At 37.3% G+C, this 20,348-nt stretch overlaps 1 protein-coding gene across 1 annotated transcript in view; it reads right to left on the bottom strand.

The window, feature by feature from the left end:
* Positions 1-20,348, bottom strand: part of LOC149772884 (angiotensin-converting enzyme-like) — a 232,991-nt gene that overhangs the window by 23,702 nt on the left and 188,941 nt on the right. The window contains exons 24-27 of the mRNA XM_089947173.1: positions 11,428-11,709; positions 6,046-6,207; positions 4,325-4,412; positions 2,090-2,233 (exon numbers count right to left, since the gene is read on the bottom strand). Of these exons, the coding sequence (XP_089803299.1) occupies positions 2,090-2,233; positions 4,325-4,412; positions 6,046-6,207; positions 11,428-11,709 (676 nt within the window). The remainder of the gene's footprint in view (positions 1-2,089; positions 2,234-4,324; positions 4,413-6,045; positions 6,208-11,427; positions 11,710-20,348) is intronic.

The raw sequence follows: 20,348 nt of genomic DNA on the forward strand, positions 1-20,348 counted from the left end.
CAAAATAGTCATTTAGTCTAAACGTATGCATCAGCACTTTCTAATTTCAATATATGATTGAGGGAATAAATCCTCTTAAATTATAACTGAACACATTTGAAACAATGATACCACTAGATATGTTCAGATAGAAATGTATAATCCGGATATCACCAACTTTAATATAAGTAACCAAGATACAATAAGAGGATCAGGATGAAGGTCAAATGATAATTTCCAGAATATTTTATCTCCTAAAATTCGATACAAATAAATGTAGTTATACAAATGACATTAGTCAGATAGCAAAAGCTCTTACCTTCAGTTATGTGTAAATATCACTCACACAATACATAACATACGAACATAACATTCCCTTCATAAAGAGGAAAGAAAGATTTATATAATAAAGCTTTCCTTTACATATTTGCCAAATGTGCGGATGATACTATAATAATTTAAATTACATAGGGATATAACTTATGAATGACACAAACTATAACCAAAATATAGCAATATAGTACTCTCTACACGTGAAAATGCATCTGCTGCTGAGTATCTTTACCGTTAATGTGACTAATGTCGATGTTGTATTCCCGCAAAATTGAACTCCAGAAAAACAATATCTAACTTTTGTTTTTCATTTCGTTCATGACAGTCTTAAGTAAGGGATCTACACAGTCTACCATTATCCTGCTAAATGGTTAAGCAATTGCAGGAATCGGTTGCGAATGAGCCATAGGTATCTTCTAGTCTGATGTTCCTACCATCTGACAAGTGTAACGACATAGCCAGTCTTTAAAAATATCACTCAATTTTCGTCCCTCCCACCGAAACATGATTCAGGATTTTGTCAAACATTATATTAACTCCTAAATGACTAGCGAATGGAGTTTTATGTGCTAGACTAAATATTTTCTGTTGAAATGATTTTTGAACAACAGTCTGATAGCTCACTGACAACGCATCACCAGCGGGTACCCCAAGAGGTCTCCATTTCTTCATAAGGATCCCATTTGTTATAAAATATAAAAAGCACATGTAACTGTGTGGCCTCAGTTTCGCTAATAGCCCGCGGAGAAATCTCGTTCTCCTTATACTGTTGGACAATGAGTGATATAAATGTTCTTCCTATCCTGTATCAGTCTGGGCAGATAACTGACGGAATTTGATAATTTGTACCTCAATAAACACGGCCAACCCATTGTTGTGAATGTCATTATTTTCAGCTCCTCCCTTATGCATAATTTCTTCACAAACTTTAGTACGGCAATTGTCGTACAATTAACGAATAAGCAAATATTACACACGCCATTATTATGGCATATGCATGGGCATTACATATTGCGTATATATGAAACAGTATGTTATATATAGAGGTCGTCACTTATGCAATAATTGAATTAGCCATTTGTTATCTTATGACTTAATTTCCTTTGCCTATTGTTTTTCCGATTTATTATTTTCAAAAAAGCCAAATAGAATGTATAAGAAACAAAATTGCATAGTAAGTTTCAAGCACAAGTAAGTAGAGTCCATTGTATTTGAAGTTGATATTTATTTCAAACATTGGATTCACATTTAACAAAAATCAGAAACATTACAATTTAAAATGGAAACTAACAGTACATGTTCAGATTGAATTTTTTCGCCAATAATTCTGATGCATACTGGAACAAATACTTATTCTGACCAGAGAACTTGTTTTTAGTTGATATTTGTACTAGTCTCTTGTATCGCGTTGCCTATGACGTCCAAGGCTAAAACCGCGAGAAAGAGCTTGTGGAATCTTATAGCCCATCGAGTGCGCAAATTACGTTACTATTATACTTGAGCAAAGACAGCTTAGCATGATTTGACTAATGCGAGCGAAACTAGTATATAAGTCACATAGAATAAAAGTCACGAAATAAAGTAAGACTATACTTTACAGTTCTTCATTCCCACCCTTCTTTACGTATAGCGAAATTGTACATTCTTAAAAGAACGTTCTAACATCCGGAAAAAGAACAAAAGTATCAAAAGTAACATCAAGAAGAACAACATTGTTTTATGCTATACGAGATGTGGTACCGCATGCAGTCAATTGTTAAATTAAGTAAAAATTTACCTTCAAATTTGATTGCCTCGTTCAGTAAATTGACATAGTTTGGGTAAAGGGGTTTTATGTTTTTTCCACTGGCGTCTCTCCAACCTTTCCAAGCGGATGTCAGCTCCTCATAATTTCGACTGTTGGTGATAATATCGACCAAATCTGCCACAAAAACAAAATGTTATCTGCCTATTATTTAATTGATTAAAAGATAAGTCTTACCCTGCACTTTGGAGAAAGAAAAACAATATTTAGGATTTTAAAGGCAAACCAACAGTAGTATGTTATCAAATGCCGACGCAATAGGTAAAAGTGTTCTATATAAAGACCCAGTACAGTAGTGGACAACGGGTGACCCAATCGTAGGATTTCAAAGCTAATTTTGGGCTTGAACCAAACACAATAATCACGATATCACCGCAGTTCCTGGCTCTTCAAGACACAAATTCCGACACCCAGAACGTTGCCAATGACCTAACCAACATACCCAAATTCGCAAAATGTTGCTGATGATGAAGAATACGAAATGAAAGAAATAAATAAATCAAGCTTTAAGACTAGGATAAAAACATTTAACCATCTCCATGCTTCAAAGAAGTATTCTACGTAAAGTGCATTTCAATCCTTTGAAATGCTCCCGCCTCTCTGCAATGAGATTAATATAGAAAATAAAAAGAACATTATTATTTGCAAAGATCGAATGAACAAAAATTAGTATTGCCTCATCGATTTTTACGCTCATATTTAGCACTGTTTGTCTGACTTAATCATACACATGTATCTTGTCACTGTAAAAATTGAATAGCTTAGTAAACAGATGAAAGCAGATAAAATCCCATCGAAACGATTTTACACATCCAACGTGATATATGTATATACGTATCGAACAGAATGCAACACTGTATCTGTATGAAAATTGAAGGGAATTGCGGGCTGGAGTTGACGTTTTGGTCTCAAAACTATAGCGAAAAATATACGGACTTTATATTTTGGGAGTATAAAAAATATATGGAAAATGATATGAGAATGTTGTCAACGGAATACGACATTTAATGTTGTTGAACACACAAACTAGCCAATATAAGTAAGACAGAGAATGAAAATACTACTACTATAGGCCAATATTAGTAAGATGGGGAACGGAATTAATGCTCAGATAAATACAATACGTTACTGTTATTTATATTCTCTCACGTATATCATGATGCGTCATTTTATATCATATTTATCTTTGCCTTGAAAACATAAATATAATTGTAACATACTTCTGACAGAAAATATTGATAATGTAGGTATTTCGGAAACAGTAATAGAAGAAAGTTCAAAATAAAATGTAAAGTTAATTTATGTATTTTGACAAAACTATACGCTAAACAAATATGTGGATAATTTTTAGATTTTAGCAAACTTATTGGGAGAAGAATACGAGATAAAACTAAAGAGAAATTCATATTGTTTTATTTAAGATACAAGGATGGTTGGGACACAAGTAATTCCCTAAATGTTGCTATAATTACTGTGTATCTATAACTCAATACACAGTTAATACATTAGTCCGAAAATGCATTATTAATTGATTCTAGTGCTTAAACTTCATATATAATATTTATTAACTGAATACTTAATTTTTATTTGAAATATTTATAAGGTTCACACACGATTACATCATTGGTCTTTACAAATAAATTAATTTGAATGTACAATGCTCCTATAGGATTATATGCATTAAGATTCAAGGAAAAACGTATGTTTACTTCTGACGTCATCGGAATGGTAAACTATAAACAATTTTATGTCTATGTATTACAATGCCTACAAATTTAATATTAAGACCATGGGGTTATGCAAGAAATCCATCTGGCGCACTTAGAAGGTTCTCTTGCAAAAGGGAAATGGCGGCACTACCACTGTGACAAAGATATGCGAATGTGATGAGTGGTGCTATACCAAACGTTCATATTTTTTAATTTTTTATTTCGTGATATCTCTCTTCAAAGTGTCAACGTGAAACATTGTTTCATTTCTCAGAGAATTGCACAGTATTATTGGTTTGGATGGATTTAATGAAATAGCTCTCTTGTCCACATTGAGTCTCAACGTATTTGCCATTTAATTGAACTATCAGATGAACTCGGTATGAAGTGTGTGATACAGTCAATTTGTTCAAAGTGATAGGCACGCGGGTGACTGTCATTCTAGTTTCCATGATGAGTTTTATATCTGATTTTACAAAGGATAACGAAATTCATATACCTGGCTCTAGAGGTAAACAGGTGGTTTTATTTAGGCATCCCTTTGCTGTGCTGTAGATGCTGGTCATTTCCCCTTCGAGGTCGCTGATCTGCAAGAAGGCGGGAAGGCTCATAAGGCGCGGTAACCAATACAGAGTAGATAAGTCTAGATCTTAAACAATAACCAAGGTTCGTATAATTGCCTGTAAAATGGGTTCATTTATGACTTAACGCAGGTGGTTATATCTCATAATTCCTTATGGAAAATAGGTTACTTTGGCATGGACGATAAATGATGTCCTTACGATATAGGAAGTAGCAATGCTATATCACACACATAGTTATATAAAACACAGGTGGATGGTTATTTTAAATCTCGACTTATAATAAAAGGAATGGAAATGGGGTGGGATTTTCGTTATGTCAGAGCAATGAGTGACATCTCCCAGGTCCTTTATGTTTTTGCTTTCAGTTGATATAATTTCTTGATCAAGTCACAAAATATCAACGTTAAGATTTATTTCAAAATCAATACTTTTTATTCTTAAAATATTATCCAGCATGTTCAACAGAAATGGTAAGTTAGGCTAATAGAGTGTAAACCGTACAAGAAAGGGATACATAAATTAAAAGCTGACCAGTCGAGAATTAAAGACCTGAGGTCTACACAGTTGTAGTGAGGAACCAGTATCCACATAACTGATAGACTTGCATCGGATCCCCTTTTCAGTAAATTATCACCCCATTAGATTTTCTGACAATTTCTACTCATGCCCCTAATGCACTTAAAATGCCAGTTCAAACTAGCTTTCTTCAGCTAACAATGAATTGATAGTTGAAGGAATTTCAAGGAACACCGGGATTTTATAAACAAAACTAAAGATAAAATGTATTGACAAGTAAGTATAGATCTAGATTTTTTATTTATCTTTAATTCTGTGTAATAGTTTTGTTAGCTACAAATACAAAATGTGTTGTTCTGTAAGTGTTTATTAGTTTCTTCTGCTAGATTAAAAATACAAAGGGACTTAAGACACAATTCAAACTTGTGAGATAATTGGTTCCCTGTTGCAACTAAGGCAGCACATGTATAAAAGGCTTATTTTTCAAGAATATACTCCGCACAAAAAGTAATCGATCACCTGACTCTCATACTGGTACGCATTCTGCGTCTCAAAATTACTGTATAACGACTGTTTTAGAGAAATAATCTCATTCCAGGTTTCGAGTTACATGTTAATTTTTCTTCAGACTATTTGGATTCAGAAGGGTTAATTCTTTTTTCCTGGAAATATACGTGTACTTATACAGAGTTCTCGAACAAGGACATTTCTTAAAAATTTTATTTGGATTTCCGAAACCGGATGATTATTTATTCTGTTTTACAAGGAACTGTAGACAACCACACTATACAAGATATAGCATATGTCATCGCCTTGCCTCATGGATTCTTCGTCGGGACTCGAAATTGAAATCTTTAGAACAGTTCAATATTATGACTTCTAAAAGATCCTGGATTATTCTTTGATTATTTTTGGATTTGATTCTTAAAACCGTAAGTTCTTTTTTTTTTTCATTTTCACAGTAATTTTCTAGGAAAAAAACTATGTTATATTTTTCAAAGCTTGTTGTTTTCATTCTTTCTTGTGTTACTGTTTATTCGAGCCTAAACACGTAACATAATAATAATAATAATAATAATAATAACTTATCCAAAAGTTGTGCAGGATGCTATGTCTTTACCTTTCTTAATTTGGCCATGTCAGGGAAAGCCGCAGTCCCAATGTCCATAACCTTTCTGAGAAGTCTGGTAATATTCTGGTTGTCTATCTTACTCAGGTCAAAACGAGATGCATTCTTGGCTTCTCTGTAGTTGAATTCCGACTTTTTCAAACTCCATTCGGTCTGTTTTCGGTAATATAAGCAGTGATAAAGCGATAACGCACGCATATATATATATATATATATATATATATATATATATATATATATATATATATATACCTTCACAATGACAAATTTCTATAATGGAGTTGACACGCATATGAATATGTCACTTAAAGCATTACATTACTCCCTAAGATAAAAAATATTAACTCTTTGGAGCTGTTCCGTTTCATTTAAGTTTATATTTAAAAGTCCGTAGTTATTCAACATGTATTTCCATACAATTAATATACTATGTGCGGAGAAAAAATTACAATACTAATTACAGTACAGTACAAGTTACTTTCGATCATTTATTGCAGCAAAAAGAAAGTCCTTAACACTTCCTATGTTAAATGTATATAGTTTGAATGGCCCCTTATCTCAGTTACTAACATTTTGGTACCTTCTTAATTATTTTAAAGTATTCTCTGAGCACAATTAGGTCTTAATCTTTGACCCGAAATTTTTTCACATGCATAGGTTAAAGTGCAAGTTATGGTTTGTCGCATGTCGTGGTTGTTCACTTGCTATTGGTTGGTGAAATTTCGGATACCCTTTTAATCCAGAGTTGTCTTTTTAATACGCAAAATACCCCACAAAATCACCGCAAGTAGCGAGGATCAGTTTTAAAGTTTACTTCAATCGAACGATACGATTTGAGACATACCAAGCGTATCATTCCATTTGTCTGAGAAGGTGTGAACTAGGCAACCAATTTGAAAAATAAAATGATAGCTCAGTTATTTATTGTACTCGATATAGATCGGTGTCGTCAAATTTGCTCTACAGAAAACTTGAGATACATCGGTAGGTTTAAAACTGTATCGACAGAAACTCTTGAGATATATCGGTCTATTCAAATTTGATCGACAGAAGACGCGAGAGTATTACATCCCCACTTATGAAATCACACAACATCAAGCTATCAACCAGCTGGGCTATTTGGAATTAGGCAGTAGGATGAAGAGTGTTGCAATTTATATCACTACACTTAACGTGTATGGGGCTGACTCGAATTCAGACTTTGGTTCCCATTAGCTTAATAACTGATATAAATATCACATATCTGAAAGCTGTAATTCATTCAATTGAATAACGTTCTGAAATATATAAGGTATTATTAATGAATTTGAGTTTGTGAATGGCATGCATAATAGCTTTACATTTGTCTTTTGTTTGGCCTATGAACAAACGTAACGTGGTATGTATTTTTGATTTAAGTCCCTATCAAATGGAAAACAAACCCAAAGTGCTACTCATTTTCAGTTTTGAAAGCTCAAAACTTACTCATACTTCACAGCCTCTCCTTTGTATTCTATCTTAATGAACCATTTCTACATTTACGTTATCCAAACCGCTTCTGTGGCCTAACGGTTAGAGTGACCGCCTCGGATGCGGGAGGTAGCGGGTTCGAATCCAGGGGGAGTCATACCAAATACTTATAAAAATGGCACTAACAGCTGCCTCGCTAGGCGCTCAGCATTAAGAGGTTAGTGTTAGGACAGGTCAAGCTGGTGTAAGGATCATGTGAGTTTGTGGTACATCATCCTACATGTCTGAGGCATTATGCCCTTATTATAATCATTACCATAAACTGCCACACTGCAGACATCGTAAAGATATGAGTGCAAAATTGTTAAAGCTACGTTCAAAATCTAAATCACACATACGTTATCCGATACTGGGATGACTGCAAATTTTTCACATCCATGTATTTTTCTAAGTTGATGAATATTCTTTATACAATGAATACCACTCTAGTTTGCTTGACAACACAAATAATAAATACTAATTCGTTGATACTGATAAAAACTCCTAACTCTTAATTAAAAGACTAGAAAACTGTGTTTAATTGGTAGTTCTATACTTAAGAAATTGCAGAATCGTTTTACTGATTTAGCTTGTTTAATAAACTCTCGCCAAACGTTTATATGGTAACATTCAACTACATTGAATATTTAGATACAATCTTGAACTATATGCTTCTTTTTTTGGTGATCTTTGTATATTTATTATATCTTATTTTAGCTGTAACCTATTTATAATAACTTTTTAAGATACTTTTTAATATTGGCATTCACCATGAATTCGTAATTAATGACAAGTTTGATCCATTCAAACATCAATTATTTCCATATCTGTTGATGAATTTTGAAAATACTTTCCTTCAAGGATTGGATGTTTTCATTCCAAATACTACTATAAAGACAAAGAGTATTAACTTTATCATTTTATGGATCCGTGTTTTCTTTGCTATTGACACGTGGAAGAAAAACATGACACAGTACACAGTATTTTATTTTCATTATCAAATAGTGAGTGTCCTTCATAGGAACTGTTAATATCATCGAGATGAGCGCGCCAACACTTTTAAGACAAGATATAATTTAGAAATTAAGGAAGAAACTCAAAATGTTATATTAAGGAAAGCAATTGCATGAACACATTATTGTTATCTTGAATGCTATTGATAAGCCGAAACTCTTTCCATTCTATGAATTTATCACCAGAGTGAATTATTTTCGTACTTCACAATGTACTTTTACAGTCTGATATAAAAGGGAACATACTGTTTATTGTTGGCTGTTAAATATGCACGCAGCTACCATATTCATAAGTAATTATATAAGAGCTACCTTATTCATAAGTAATTAAATAAGACTGTATTAAATAGACCCACAACTATTGGGTTCTTAATTAATTATATAAGATTTAATATCAACAAATTGTCGGTAGAACGTGATGGAAATATTTAATCCGATTGCAAAATAGTTGCTTGAAAATCCTAAGATATGCAACATAATTTCAAAATTTCTTCTCTTTTACTAGTTTGTATCTGGTTTGTATCGACTTTATTTTTAAATGTATTAGCGCCTGATGGGAAAATGCACTATAAAAACAAGAACAGAAACCTCGTGGGTGTACATGAAATCTTGTTCTGATAAATGGAAATAATCCATCGAATTCCGCCAATTACTGGAGCAAAACCTTTATTCAGTCACGGGAGCGTTACACAGTATCATTGATTGATACAAATGCTGTTTAATTCATAATTACGCTCCAGGGATCATACCTTTCCTTCTTTTGTGACTGCACTTAGGTAAAAGTAATGGAAATTGAAGCCTGTCTAAATGATATTACTTCAAAAGAAACAAAGTGAACACACCTAGGTTTCTGTTTTTTCTCTCAGTGCAATAAACAAATCAAACTTGATTTGTAATGCAATGGAATTTGTATTCAATACGAATGCTCTTGGATTGTTGTTGGTTATTTTTTATAATCCATTTGTGAATCGGGGAAATAAAACTTCTACATTCAAAAAATATATTTTAGGGTAGTGAATTTACATCTACTACAAACAAATATATGACTATAATGTTTTAATAAGGTTCTTGATGACGAAGGTAGGTCAGATAAATGTAAACTACTTTTTAAAACAGCAAAATTATTAGAGAGTGAGAAAATTCATGACAAATTGGAAAAAGCAGTAGACCGGACCAACAATTATAGAAGTTTTAATATTTAGGTTTTTATAGTGCACTTTGTTTTCTTGGTTTGCTTTGCCTTGGTAGGGATAAGAGAATGGAGAGGAATAGCGTTTAGCTGTATATTAATATGTTGTAGGCCAGTTATGAAGAAAATCCTTATCAATGTCGATTTTCTTATCAACTACTCAAAGTTCCGGTATTAACACTTATATAACCAAACCTAATGAACATGAGTAATAACGATTTGTTGCCGCTATAATTCTGAAATGGTATCTACTAATACAATATCAATATACAAAGAAAGAAAATAAGTTTTGAACTTTTTCATTTATGAAGACACAAATAGTAAAGTCACATAGGTTTCTATGAGAGATTTTTATAATTATATTTTTATTTATTTGACAGTTGATAATAGGGTATCCAAGAATTGAGTAAGTATCTTGCTTTCAGGAAAATAAAAATAACCACTTCATGAAAACTGGTTGAGAAACAACAATATATTGTAACTCTGGTGCTAAAAATTCAGTTGGATAAAACTGCTGTGTAATGTCCAAACTGATGATCTTCTTTTCTTTATGTATAAATAAAGAATACAAGTCATATGGCAAATAACAATCCTTTCAAGTGCACTGGACCAGTCAAGGGATCACGTGTGTCAGGGATTGATTTAAACTTGCAAGATGAATAATGAAGATTATGTCTTATTTTTCTTTCCTATACGTAAATTATATGAATGCTGATATTTGCATCTAAAATGTATATTAATACCTTGTTAAATAATAGTCAGTAGTCAGGCCATTTCAAACGTTTCAAATATATTTTTGAATAAATTTATTTTATATTCATTTTGATTTCGACAAACAAACAATACGTCTGTTCTGCGCTTAGAGACACTGAAGTAGTCAAGAGATAATATAGAACACGCATTGGTGATTTAAGGGAATTATAATTAATGTATGTTTTATCGGTTCGAGTATTTGTTTTATTGTTTTAATTTACCATTTAAATTCAGAAAGCAAAGAGAATAGTCATACAGAGTTAATAATTTTATCAGAGATATACTTCAAATATAATGCCAATTTGTATACGATCTACCCCCGATGAGTGGAAACTACACACACACACACACACACACACACACACACACTATCAGAAACTGAAACATGCACACGCACTAATTATCAGAATCTGGAATCTACACACACATTATTTATCAGCCACAGGAATCTAAACACACTATTTATCACCCACTGGAACCTACACACACTAATTAACAGCTAATATAATCTCAACACACAGACACTATTTATCTGAGACTAAAATGTACACACCCACTATTTATCAGACATTGGAATCCACACACTATTTATCAGACATTGGAATCCATACACTATTTATCAGACATTGGAATCCACACAATATTTATCAGACATTGGAATCCACACACTATTTATCAGACACCTAATTAGAAACTTCCAGAACAATACTTCGAAGAATATCAACAAACATTTTTCTTTTCACAAACATATAACATCATTAAATCAATCACTTCTGGGCAAGTGCTACATTTATTTTTTTTAAAATAATTCCATTTCCTTGCTTTCTTAAAATCGAATGTTAATTTAAATATTCTGAACTACGCACGATCTCCTTAATTCGCATATCTATATCGTTCTCAAATTTTCCATGCTGTGTAAAGAATACGTACCATATTTGCTAAGGTCTCATCGGTTATATTTGTTTCGTATTTCCACATCGATTCAGTATCTTGGTAGCTAATATCAGCAGCCAGTTTATCATATTCCTCAAGATACGCAATGGCGGCTGCTTCATCCAAGACAAGAGTCTGGCTCCACGAAGCGCTAACCAGAAAAAATGTCCCCAAAATCCAAAGATTCCACATCGACATCTCAGCTGAAACAGTAATGTGAGTACAGGTACCAACTGAAATTATGACCGACCGGGTTAATCGTAGTAGCCTTGAGATATGTCACCGTAACTGCCAACCACAGGTGATCTGATGAAACTGTTTTAAACGATAAGTACTTGGGTACATGTACAGCTCTGGTCTCATTGTCTGTTACCGTACGCTTCAATATATGAGAACTATATTTTCTAACATACAGACTATATCATTTTACACTTCTTGCGTGCGATCATTTAATATCAATACACATATTTACCAATTCGTGCATCCCTCCCTCCCTACCATCCAAGCTATATATCCACTCATCCATTCATATTTCGCAAGATATCTATATTTATCTTACTCCTTACCTTTCTGCATTGCTTTTTTTTATTAAATTTGACTATTGTCCGAATGGCATAGAGCAATAGCAAAGTATGACAGCAATAGCCAAATATGACAGCAATAAGCGCATGGCCGTCTTCACGAGGTCATGATCAACACATTTAGTTAAACATGTAACTTTGAGAAAGTATGTCCCAGAATGAGTCCACTTAGATTGAGAATCACTCGCTCCATGTATGAATCCAATCTGTCAAAAGATTTAGGAAAAAGATTAAATGAATTACTTAACGCAAGTTGCCCATGACTGATATTGCCCCCCTAGTCAAAGGAGCAATCGCGCGTTATAAGGAATGATTTGCTTTAGCTTCACAATAATTCAGCACAAGCATGAAGAAAATTAACAGAAGCTAAAGAATGACTATAAAAACAAGCATTTATATATATATATATATATATATATATATATATATATATATATATATATATATATATATATATATATATATATATTTATTCACGACTTACGAACTGGGTTGAGCAGACGTGACATGTATATATATATATATACATGTCACGTTTGCTCAACCCAGTTCGTAAGTCGTGAATAAATTAATGTATTAGTAGCAGCCAAGTGTGATGTCTGAACATAAGCGCAGGCTAGAGTTAATCTCTTTCGCAAAGTTACCGTGACCAGAGAGAAGATCTGGCACCTTGAATCGGCACAGGCGTTAGATCGAGCGGCTTCACGCCTATGTGTTACAAAGATCATAGGAACCGCTAGGGAGCAGTGCGTGTTCTAAGTCCGTCTCCATGTGGACAGACAGCGAGAAGGAAATTTTCCCCTAAATTTGATTGGATCGGATCAAAGCGACATCCAATTGGCATTGAGACGGAGGGCGTGATAACAATTTATATCCAAATTATAACTTTTAACTAGCAAGAGAAAATTTAGGCTCGCCTAGGAAGATTGATGAGCAATATAGGGTTACTTCGGGAAAGACACTCGTCATTTTGAAGTAAACATTATAGAGAAATTTCTAAGGAAAGACAAAGCTTCTTAAAGGTCAGTAGGTTATTTGCTCGATTTTTGCAGAATATTACGGCATTATAATTTTAATTATGTGGAGTAAGTATACTTAATTACTACGATCGTTTAGTATGTAGAATTACCTTCGTAGTGTTTAATTTATATGCGTATTTGAGAAATGAGTTCAGTATTATGTAGATAATTATATAGACTGTTAGCTTGTGGTCAGAACTAATTTTGTAATTCCCTATTAGGTTACTTAATGTAAACTAGTGCAATTTATACATGTGATATGTTAAATTTGTACATGCTAGAACTGTGAATTTGGAAAGTGGTTAAGTGCGTAAGATTAGTTAATATGGATGTATGGACATATCAGATCATGGATATTTGAATAGTTGTGAGCTTTGTATGAGTTGTAATGTAAAGAAATGCGTCTGATTGTTGTGATATTGCTTAGCATCAAGGGATTAGGCATATGTACTGACGTGACGCAATTTATTGATGTATGTATGAGACGTAATTGATACTGTGCTCTTATTATGACGTTGATTTATCATACAAGAACGTATGAGTATTTCGATATGAATGAATACGAGACGGAAGAAATTTAATAGGCGTTATCTGATGATAGGCTGGGGTGTAGTGTGAGATGAGAGCGAAAAGGAAAATATTGTAACGTCCTTGTGTTTTCGCAGGAAGATTTTTGGGGGACAGACCTTCCGGTTTAGTTAAGTCCTAAGTCTCTAAGAGGTGAGACAGGAGTAAGACTAGCAGAAGAAGAAATTAAGCTGTAGTTCACGCGCAAAGGGCATCATCTTAATGCCAGTGTCGTTTACATCACTCAAAATTTGTTTCAATAAAGTAAAGCCCATCGCACCATCAGTCTCAATGGGCATTACGTGGTCTTGTTTAAAAGCCCTCGAGATAAATCGCAAAAATACTCGTCGATTTGAAACCTACGACCCCCGATGATTTGCGATTTCGTACCCACTTGTTTCACCACTGGTGCCAAGACGGAGGGCCTGTCCTGTACACGTCTCCGTCCTCGACTTAACTTCATTCCACAAAAAGATCTATAAAAACCTCAGACCCTTTTCGTCTGTCTCACACAACGTCAACATGACGTCCCTTCAGTCGCATCTTCCCGTCAAATTGATTCGTGCCTTGTATGGCATTAGTCGAGAAAAAAAATCCACAACACGAGCTCGTGTCTTAGAAGCTAGTCTCAAAGAAGTCTTGCGATGGTTCACGGTGACGGCACGTCAATTACTCCAAGGGATCATTCAGATTAGTCATCAAACCAAACGCTTTTTTGATCGAAACAAAGTCGCTTTGACCCAACTGGCCGATCCCCGCATCGGCACTCAAACCAAAAAACAAATCATTCTGAAACCTGGAGGGAGCGATACTCTAGGAGGGGTCATCATTCGCTCTCTCTTAAGATGGGATCCTAATGCCCGCAAAGTTCTCCCCAAGAAAAAAGTCAAACGAAGCTCCAAGAAGAAGAAAAAGACCAGGTCCCCAAGGAGAACTTCTCCAGTGGCGGGACCCTCCTCTTACCAGACACCACCCCGGAAAAAGAAATGAAGCCCCCAGAAAAAGAAACAGAGAAAAAGTCCCCAGAAAAAGAAAAGTCCACAGAAGAAAACTAGTCGCAAGAGAGGCACTTCGGCCAGGACGCAACCTTACACTCGCAAACCACGCCCTGCCACGGCGGTGACCGCGTCTCCGGCAGCCTCACGTTCATCCACTTCTCCGTTGATGACACCAAGAACTGAAGAGTACTTGGAGACGTTGATCACACCAAGAACTTCTCCGTTGATGACCCCAAGACCTTCCCCAGTGGCAGGACCCTCCAATTTAGTGGCAGTGGCTTCTGCTCACAAAGTACCTTCTCCCAAAATCAAAGTCCAAGAAAGATCGGGCATGTTACAAAGTTTACTGGATTTGTCCAAGCAAGAACTGGCTCGATTTAGTCCGTTGCGTACCCCTGCACGACGTGTCATGCCTGTCCTGAAGTTGATACGACGTAAAGACAATCAGTGGAGACGCGTTGCAGTTTAAAAAAGGTCTGTGACCAAGTAGGGGTATCAGTGTTTTTGGTGCTCCTGAAGATGTCACCCTCCAGAAAACATCTCTCTTCTAAACAACCCCAAGGAAAGAAAAGGAAAGGACTGTCTCCACCCCTACGAAAAAATCTCATTCAAACAGCTTCCAAAGAGGTCATCGATACCGTGTGCGAATGTTATTTGAACGTCTTGAAAGGTACGATCCCTTTGTCCAAACACCAGAAACAATGCTTAGGCAAACATCGTCACGTTCTTCGCCAAATGGTTCAAAAGAAAATTCCCCTTCGTCAAAAGAAGAAGATGTTGGTCCAACGTGGAGGCATTTTACCCCTCTTGTTAGGCCCATTGTTGAAAGGAGTCTTGGGAACCATGTTGGGAGGACTGGTGGGAGCAAGATAAAAAGGCCATCTGAAGTCCCAAGATCTCAGAATCGTCCCTTTACAACCCATGGAAGGACGAAAACTAGCTTTAGTGCCTTACAAACGATGGATGGAATACCATCGTTGGCAAGAACAACACACCGCGCATTTACCTCCCAATCCCAATTTGAGCGAAATGCCCCAGTTACAACACGAATTGCAGTCCTTGATGGATCGCCAAGATTTGTCCGAAACAGAAAAATCGCAAAAGTACGGTCAACTCTTGCAACGACTACAACTCTTTCACCAGAAAGCTTTAGACGAAACAGCTCTACCCACTCTGAAAGATCTTAAGACCTTGATGAAAAGTCCAGCACCATCACCAGTACCACCACCACCACTACCAGTGACCAAGACAGAAAAAGAAGAAGAAGAAGGGTTTCAAACTCCACCAGAAAAAGTACGCAAGTTAACAACACCACCTACCTCCAGAATTGAATAGATTAGAAAGATGATGACTACCGCTTCTTCATCAGAAAAGAAAAAGAAGTTGAAGACAGAAGTGAAACAAGAACCTCAGACATCCTCCTCTGCGACACCTATCGCTGGTCGCACATGTAAAGCATTACAAACCAAGAAAATACCCCACGAGAAAAAGAGTAGCATCCTCCAAAAGTGGGTGCTTTATTAACAAACCAAATGAAAAAGATGTTAGCCAGCATTTACTACGATCCATCCTATCCTGCAGGTTACGGAGGAGTTCAAAAATTGTATCGTGCTGCCAAAACTCGACTGAAAAGTCTCAGTTTACCTCAAGTGCAACGATGGTTACAAGAACAAGCTACCTACACTTTACACAAACCCGTTCGACGCAAGTTTTCCAGATGTCGCACCCAAGTATAAGGCATCGATCATCAATGGCAGGCCGATTTAGCCGATGTCTCTCATTTGGCCAGCTACAATCGTGGCTACAAATATTTGTTTTGTGTCATCGACGTCTTTTCCAAATTTTCCTGGGTCGTACCCTTGACTTCCAAATCGAGCAGCGAGTTAGTGCGAGCCCTGCAACGAGTGTTGCAACAAAGCGGTCGTCACCCTCTTCGATGGCAAACGGACAAAGGCACCGAATTTCTGAACCAAGCTTTCCAAAAAGAATTAAAGAAACGTGACATTCATTTTTTTACCACCGAGAATCCCGAAACCAAAGCCAGCATCGTGGAACGTTTTCAACGCACTTTGAAAGAACGTATGTGGAAATATTTTACGCATCACGACACTCTGAAGTACGTCTACATCTTACCGCACCTGGTGCAAGCGTACAACCAATCTTACCATCGAAGTATCGGACGTGCCCCGCAAGAAGTGACTCTCGAAAACGAAGTGCTGGTGTTTGAGCGCCTGTTTTGTACGTCCCCGACGAGGGCTGCCCCCAAGAAAAGTGGAGTGTTGATCGTAGGAGATTGGTTACGCATTGGCAAAACCAAACTCACTTTCGACAAAGGTTACTTACCTAACTGGACGACCGAATTGTTTCTTGTCACTGGACGAGTGCATGGCCGTCATCCTGCCGTCTATAAATTGGAAGACATGAACGGAGAAGTGCTCAAAGGAACGTTTTACTTCCCCGAGTTAAAACGTGTGACCAAAAAAGAAGACGACGTGTACGACATCGAAAGCATTCTCGAACGCAGAAGCCGTAAAGTGGGCAAACGAAGTGTCAAAGAAGTCAAAGTACGTTGGAAAGGATATCCACCCAGTTTTGATTCTTGGATCGACGTTTCGCAAGTCATCGACTATAAAAAGAAATGACCATCATGCCCTTTCACACAGACGCAGCTACGTCGACCACTCCTTCACCTAGTTCTTCTCTGCAAGATTTACAAAAACAACCCTTGCGGGTGTGGTGTGGAGAACGTGTGCCTAAAACGCAAATCGTCTTTTTCTGCCAACTCTTCGTGGTGTATTGTGTCATCGGGGCAGCCATTGCCAATTTGAGTTTGCAACAAGGAGGCAAACAATTGTGGACCATTTTATTGAGCAGTTGCATCGGTTACCTGCTTCCCAATCCCTCCCTGAAATTCTCCTCGAACGGGAACCACAGGAACCTTGTGTCCAGTGCCAGTGCCAGTCACCACTCCAACAACAACAATAACCCCATTTTGAGCGGAGACACGCCTCTGACGTTCAGTAACCCCTCAGACAGCCACAGACCTCTGGAATTATGAGTCACCAAAACGAATTTACTTAACCTTACCCAGTGACAGTTCCATGGAGGTGTTTCCCAAGAACACGTTGTGCTGTTACACGGCCAAATTACCTCAGACCATCCCATTAGATCACGAAGCCCATTGGGAAGTGGCTTTAGTAGAAATCATTCACCCGACCCAAGTCCTCAATGTCCTTCCCAATCAAAATTTTTTTGATGTGGAAGTTCATGACGAACAATTGCAACAGTACTTGGATACCCATGGCAAATATGACAAGAAAACCCCTGGCACAAGAAATCAAAAGTACACCACCTATCACTTATTCGTTCCCCCAGGCTATTATTTTAGTGGTCAACATTTGGTGAGCACCATAGCCTCCAGGTTTAATGTCGTGTTTCTGAAACCTTTGGAAAGTGTCAAAAAAAGTGTCACCATGGAATACCACAAAGCAGCTCGTCGCTTCTTGATGAAATTTGACGGGAGTAAAATCGTGTCCATTTTATTTTGTCCTGAATTGTTTGACATGTTGGGCGGAGACATGGACATGAGAAAGGCCATGATGAAGAAAAACGAATTGTCAGTCATTTACGACAACGAGTCTTTTAGCAAGTTATTTCGTGCCCCGGTAGAACTGAACGAAGGACTGAATTTGATGTGTACTCCGATGTGGTGGAGTATAACGTGGTGGGACACACCTCTGTGCCGTTACTGCGTGTCGTTCCTTTCAGAGTGGATTCTGCCACGGTCACTGACGAGGAAGGTGGAAACACTTACCACGTTCACCGCGAATTTGTACATCCTCACTATTTGCCTGTCAGCAAGTCGTATTTGGACACGGTCAGCATTGCTATAAAAGGAGATCTGGGACAAAATATTCCATTCACCAAAGGAAAAGTCACGGTGAAACTCCATTTTCGAAAACGGTTGTCTCACGATTCGTAAGTCATGTATCCAGTGTACCGAGGGGTTGCTCGACAGCGAGGACACGGTTTAGGAGATATGTTAAAATCGGCCTTTCGTTCGGTGGCCCTGGTGTTGAAACCGATGGTGACACGAGGATTGCACGCCTTGAAAGATGCGGCACTGACACAAGGCAAAGAATTTCTCCAAAATGTCATCATCAACAAACAAAATCCTAAAGAAGCCTTCATGAAGGCAGGCAAAAATGTCTTGCTGCAAACGGGCAAAGAACTTTTGGGCCGACGAGACACACCTATAAATGCCCTGCACGCTACCGAGTCAAGCATTCAGCAAGGACAAGGCAGAAACAGACGACGAAGAAAACACCCTTTCACCAGACATCACACGTCTCAAGCTAGAAGGGCAAAGAAAAGAAGAACCGTTCGAGACAGACGTTTTCGATTATTGAGAAAGAGAAAAAGAATGATGCACCGAGAGTCTTGCGCCTGTTCCAAGTCGGAACTGGATCTGTTTGCCATGTCCCCCACCATGATGACCATGCAAGAATCCCAGTGGGTGGAATTTCATCCCGTCTCCTCTTTGACGGATTCCGCTCCCATCGAGTTTGAAATCAAAGGACAACCGGAAGATTACATCGATCTGAATAGCAGTTACCTGTATTTGAAAGTGAAAGTGATCAAAACGGACAACACCAATCCAGGAGGCGATGCTAGAGTAGCTCCTGTCAACAATTTCATGCATTCCTTGTTCAGCGAAGTGGACTTGTACTTGAATAACAAACTGGTCAGCAACAGCAGGGACACTTACCCATATCGTGCCTACCTGGAAAATCTCTTGACGTACGGAAAAAAGCCAAGAATACTCATCTGGATGCTTGCGTGGTATGGAAACCTAACACGGCAGGTGTAGGCACGTTTAGCGACACAGTCCTGACCGAAGATGACAATCCTCACAGTGTGGGGTTTAACGACCGTCGTAAGAAAATTCTGCAAGGGCGAAGTTTAGAACTGAGGGATCGTTTGCATTTGGACATGTGGTTACAAGGAAAGTATTTGCTGAACGGGGTGGATATCCGTCTGAGACTGAATCGTAGCACTGCCGCTTTCCATTTGATGGCCCATGCCAATGAATACAAAACTATCATTCAAGAAGCCCGACTTTACGTGCGTCGTGTAGAAGTGTTACCTAAAGTGGGAAACGACCTCAGTCAGACGTTGAGCAGAACGACCGCCAAGTATCCGATACGACGCTTAGAAGTGAAAACGTTCACCATTCCCGCTGGACAGCGATCTATGATCGAAGATCATCTGTTCCAATGACAGTTACCCAAACGTTTGATTGTTGATATCGTCAGGAATTCAGCCTTCAACGGAACTCACGATCAAAATCCTTTTGAGTTTCAACATTACAATGTGTCCAAGATCGAAGTCAGTCGCGACGGCAAGACCTTGTGTACCCAACCCTTTGAGCCCAACTTTGCTGTCGCGAAGAATTATTTGAGATCGTACTTGTTCCTGTACGAAGCCATCGGACTGTTAGCAACCAACACCAGTCACTGTATTTTGTATGACGATTATGCAATAGGCTATGCTTTGTGGGGTTTTGATTTCACTCCAGACCAAGGCAGCGACGAGGGACATTTCCACCCTATAAAATCGGGTCAGATTCGTGTGGAACTTCAGTTTGCAAATCCACCTCCAGATCACACAGTGAACGTCCTCCTGTATGCAGAATTTGACAATACCATAGAAATAAACAGTTTGAGAGAAGTCATTCTAGACTATTAGAAGCC

Source organism: Sinohyriopsis cumingii, unplaced genomic scaffold, assembly GCF_028554795.1.
Source record: "Sinohyriopsis cumingii isolate HCF-2022 unplaced genomic scaffold, ASM2855479v2 utg001050l, whole genome shotgun sequence".
NCBI classification, from domain to species: Eukaryota; Metazoa; Mollusca; class Bivalvia; order Unionida; family Unionidae; genus Sinohyriopsis; species Sinohyriopsis cumingii.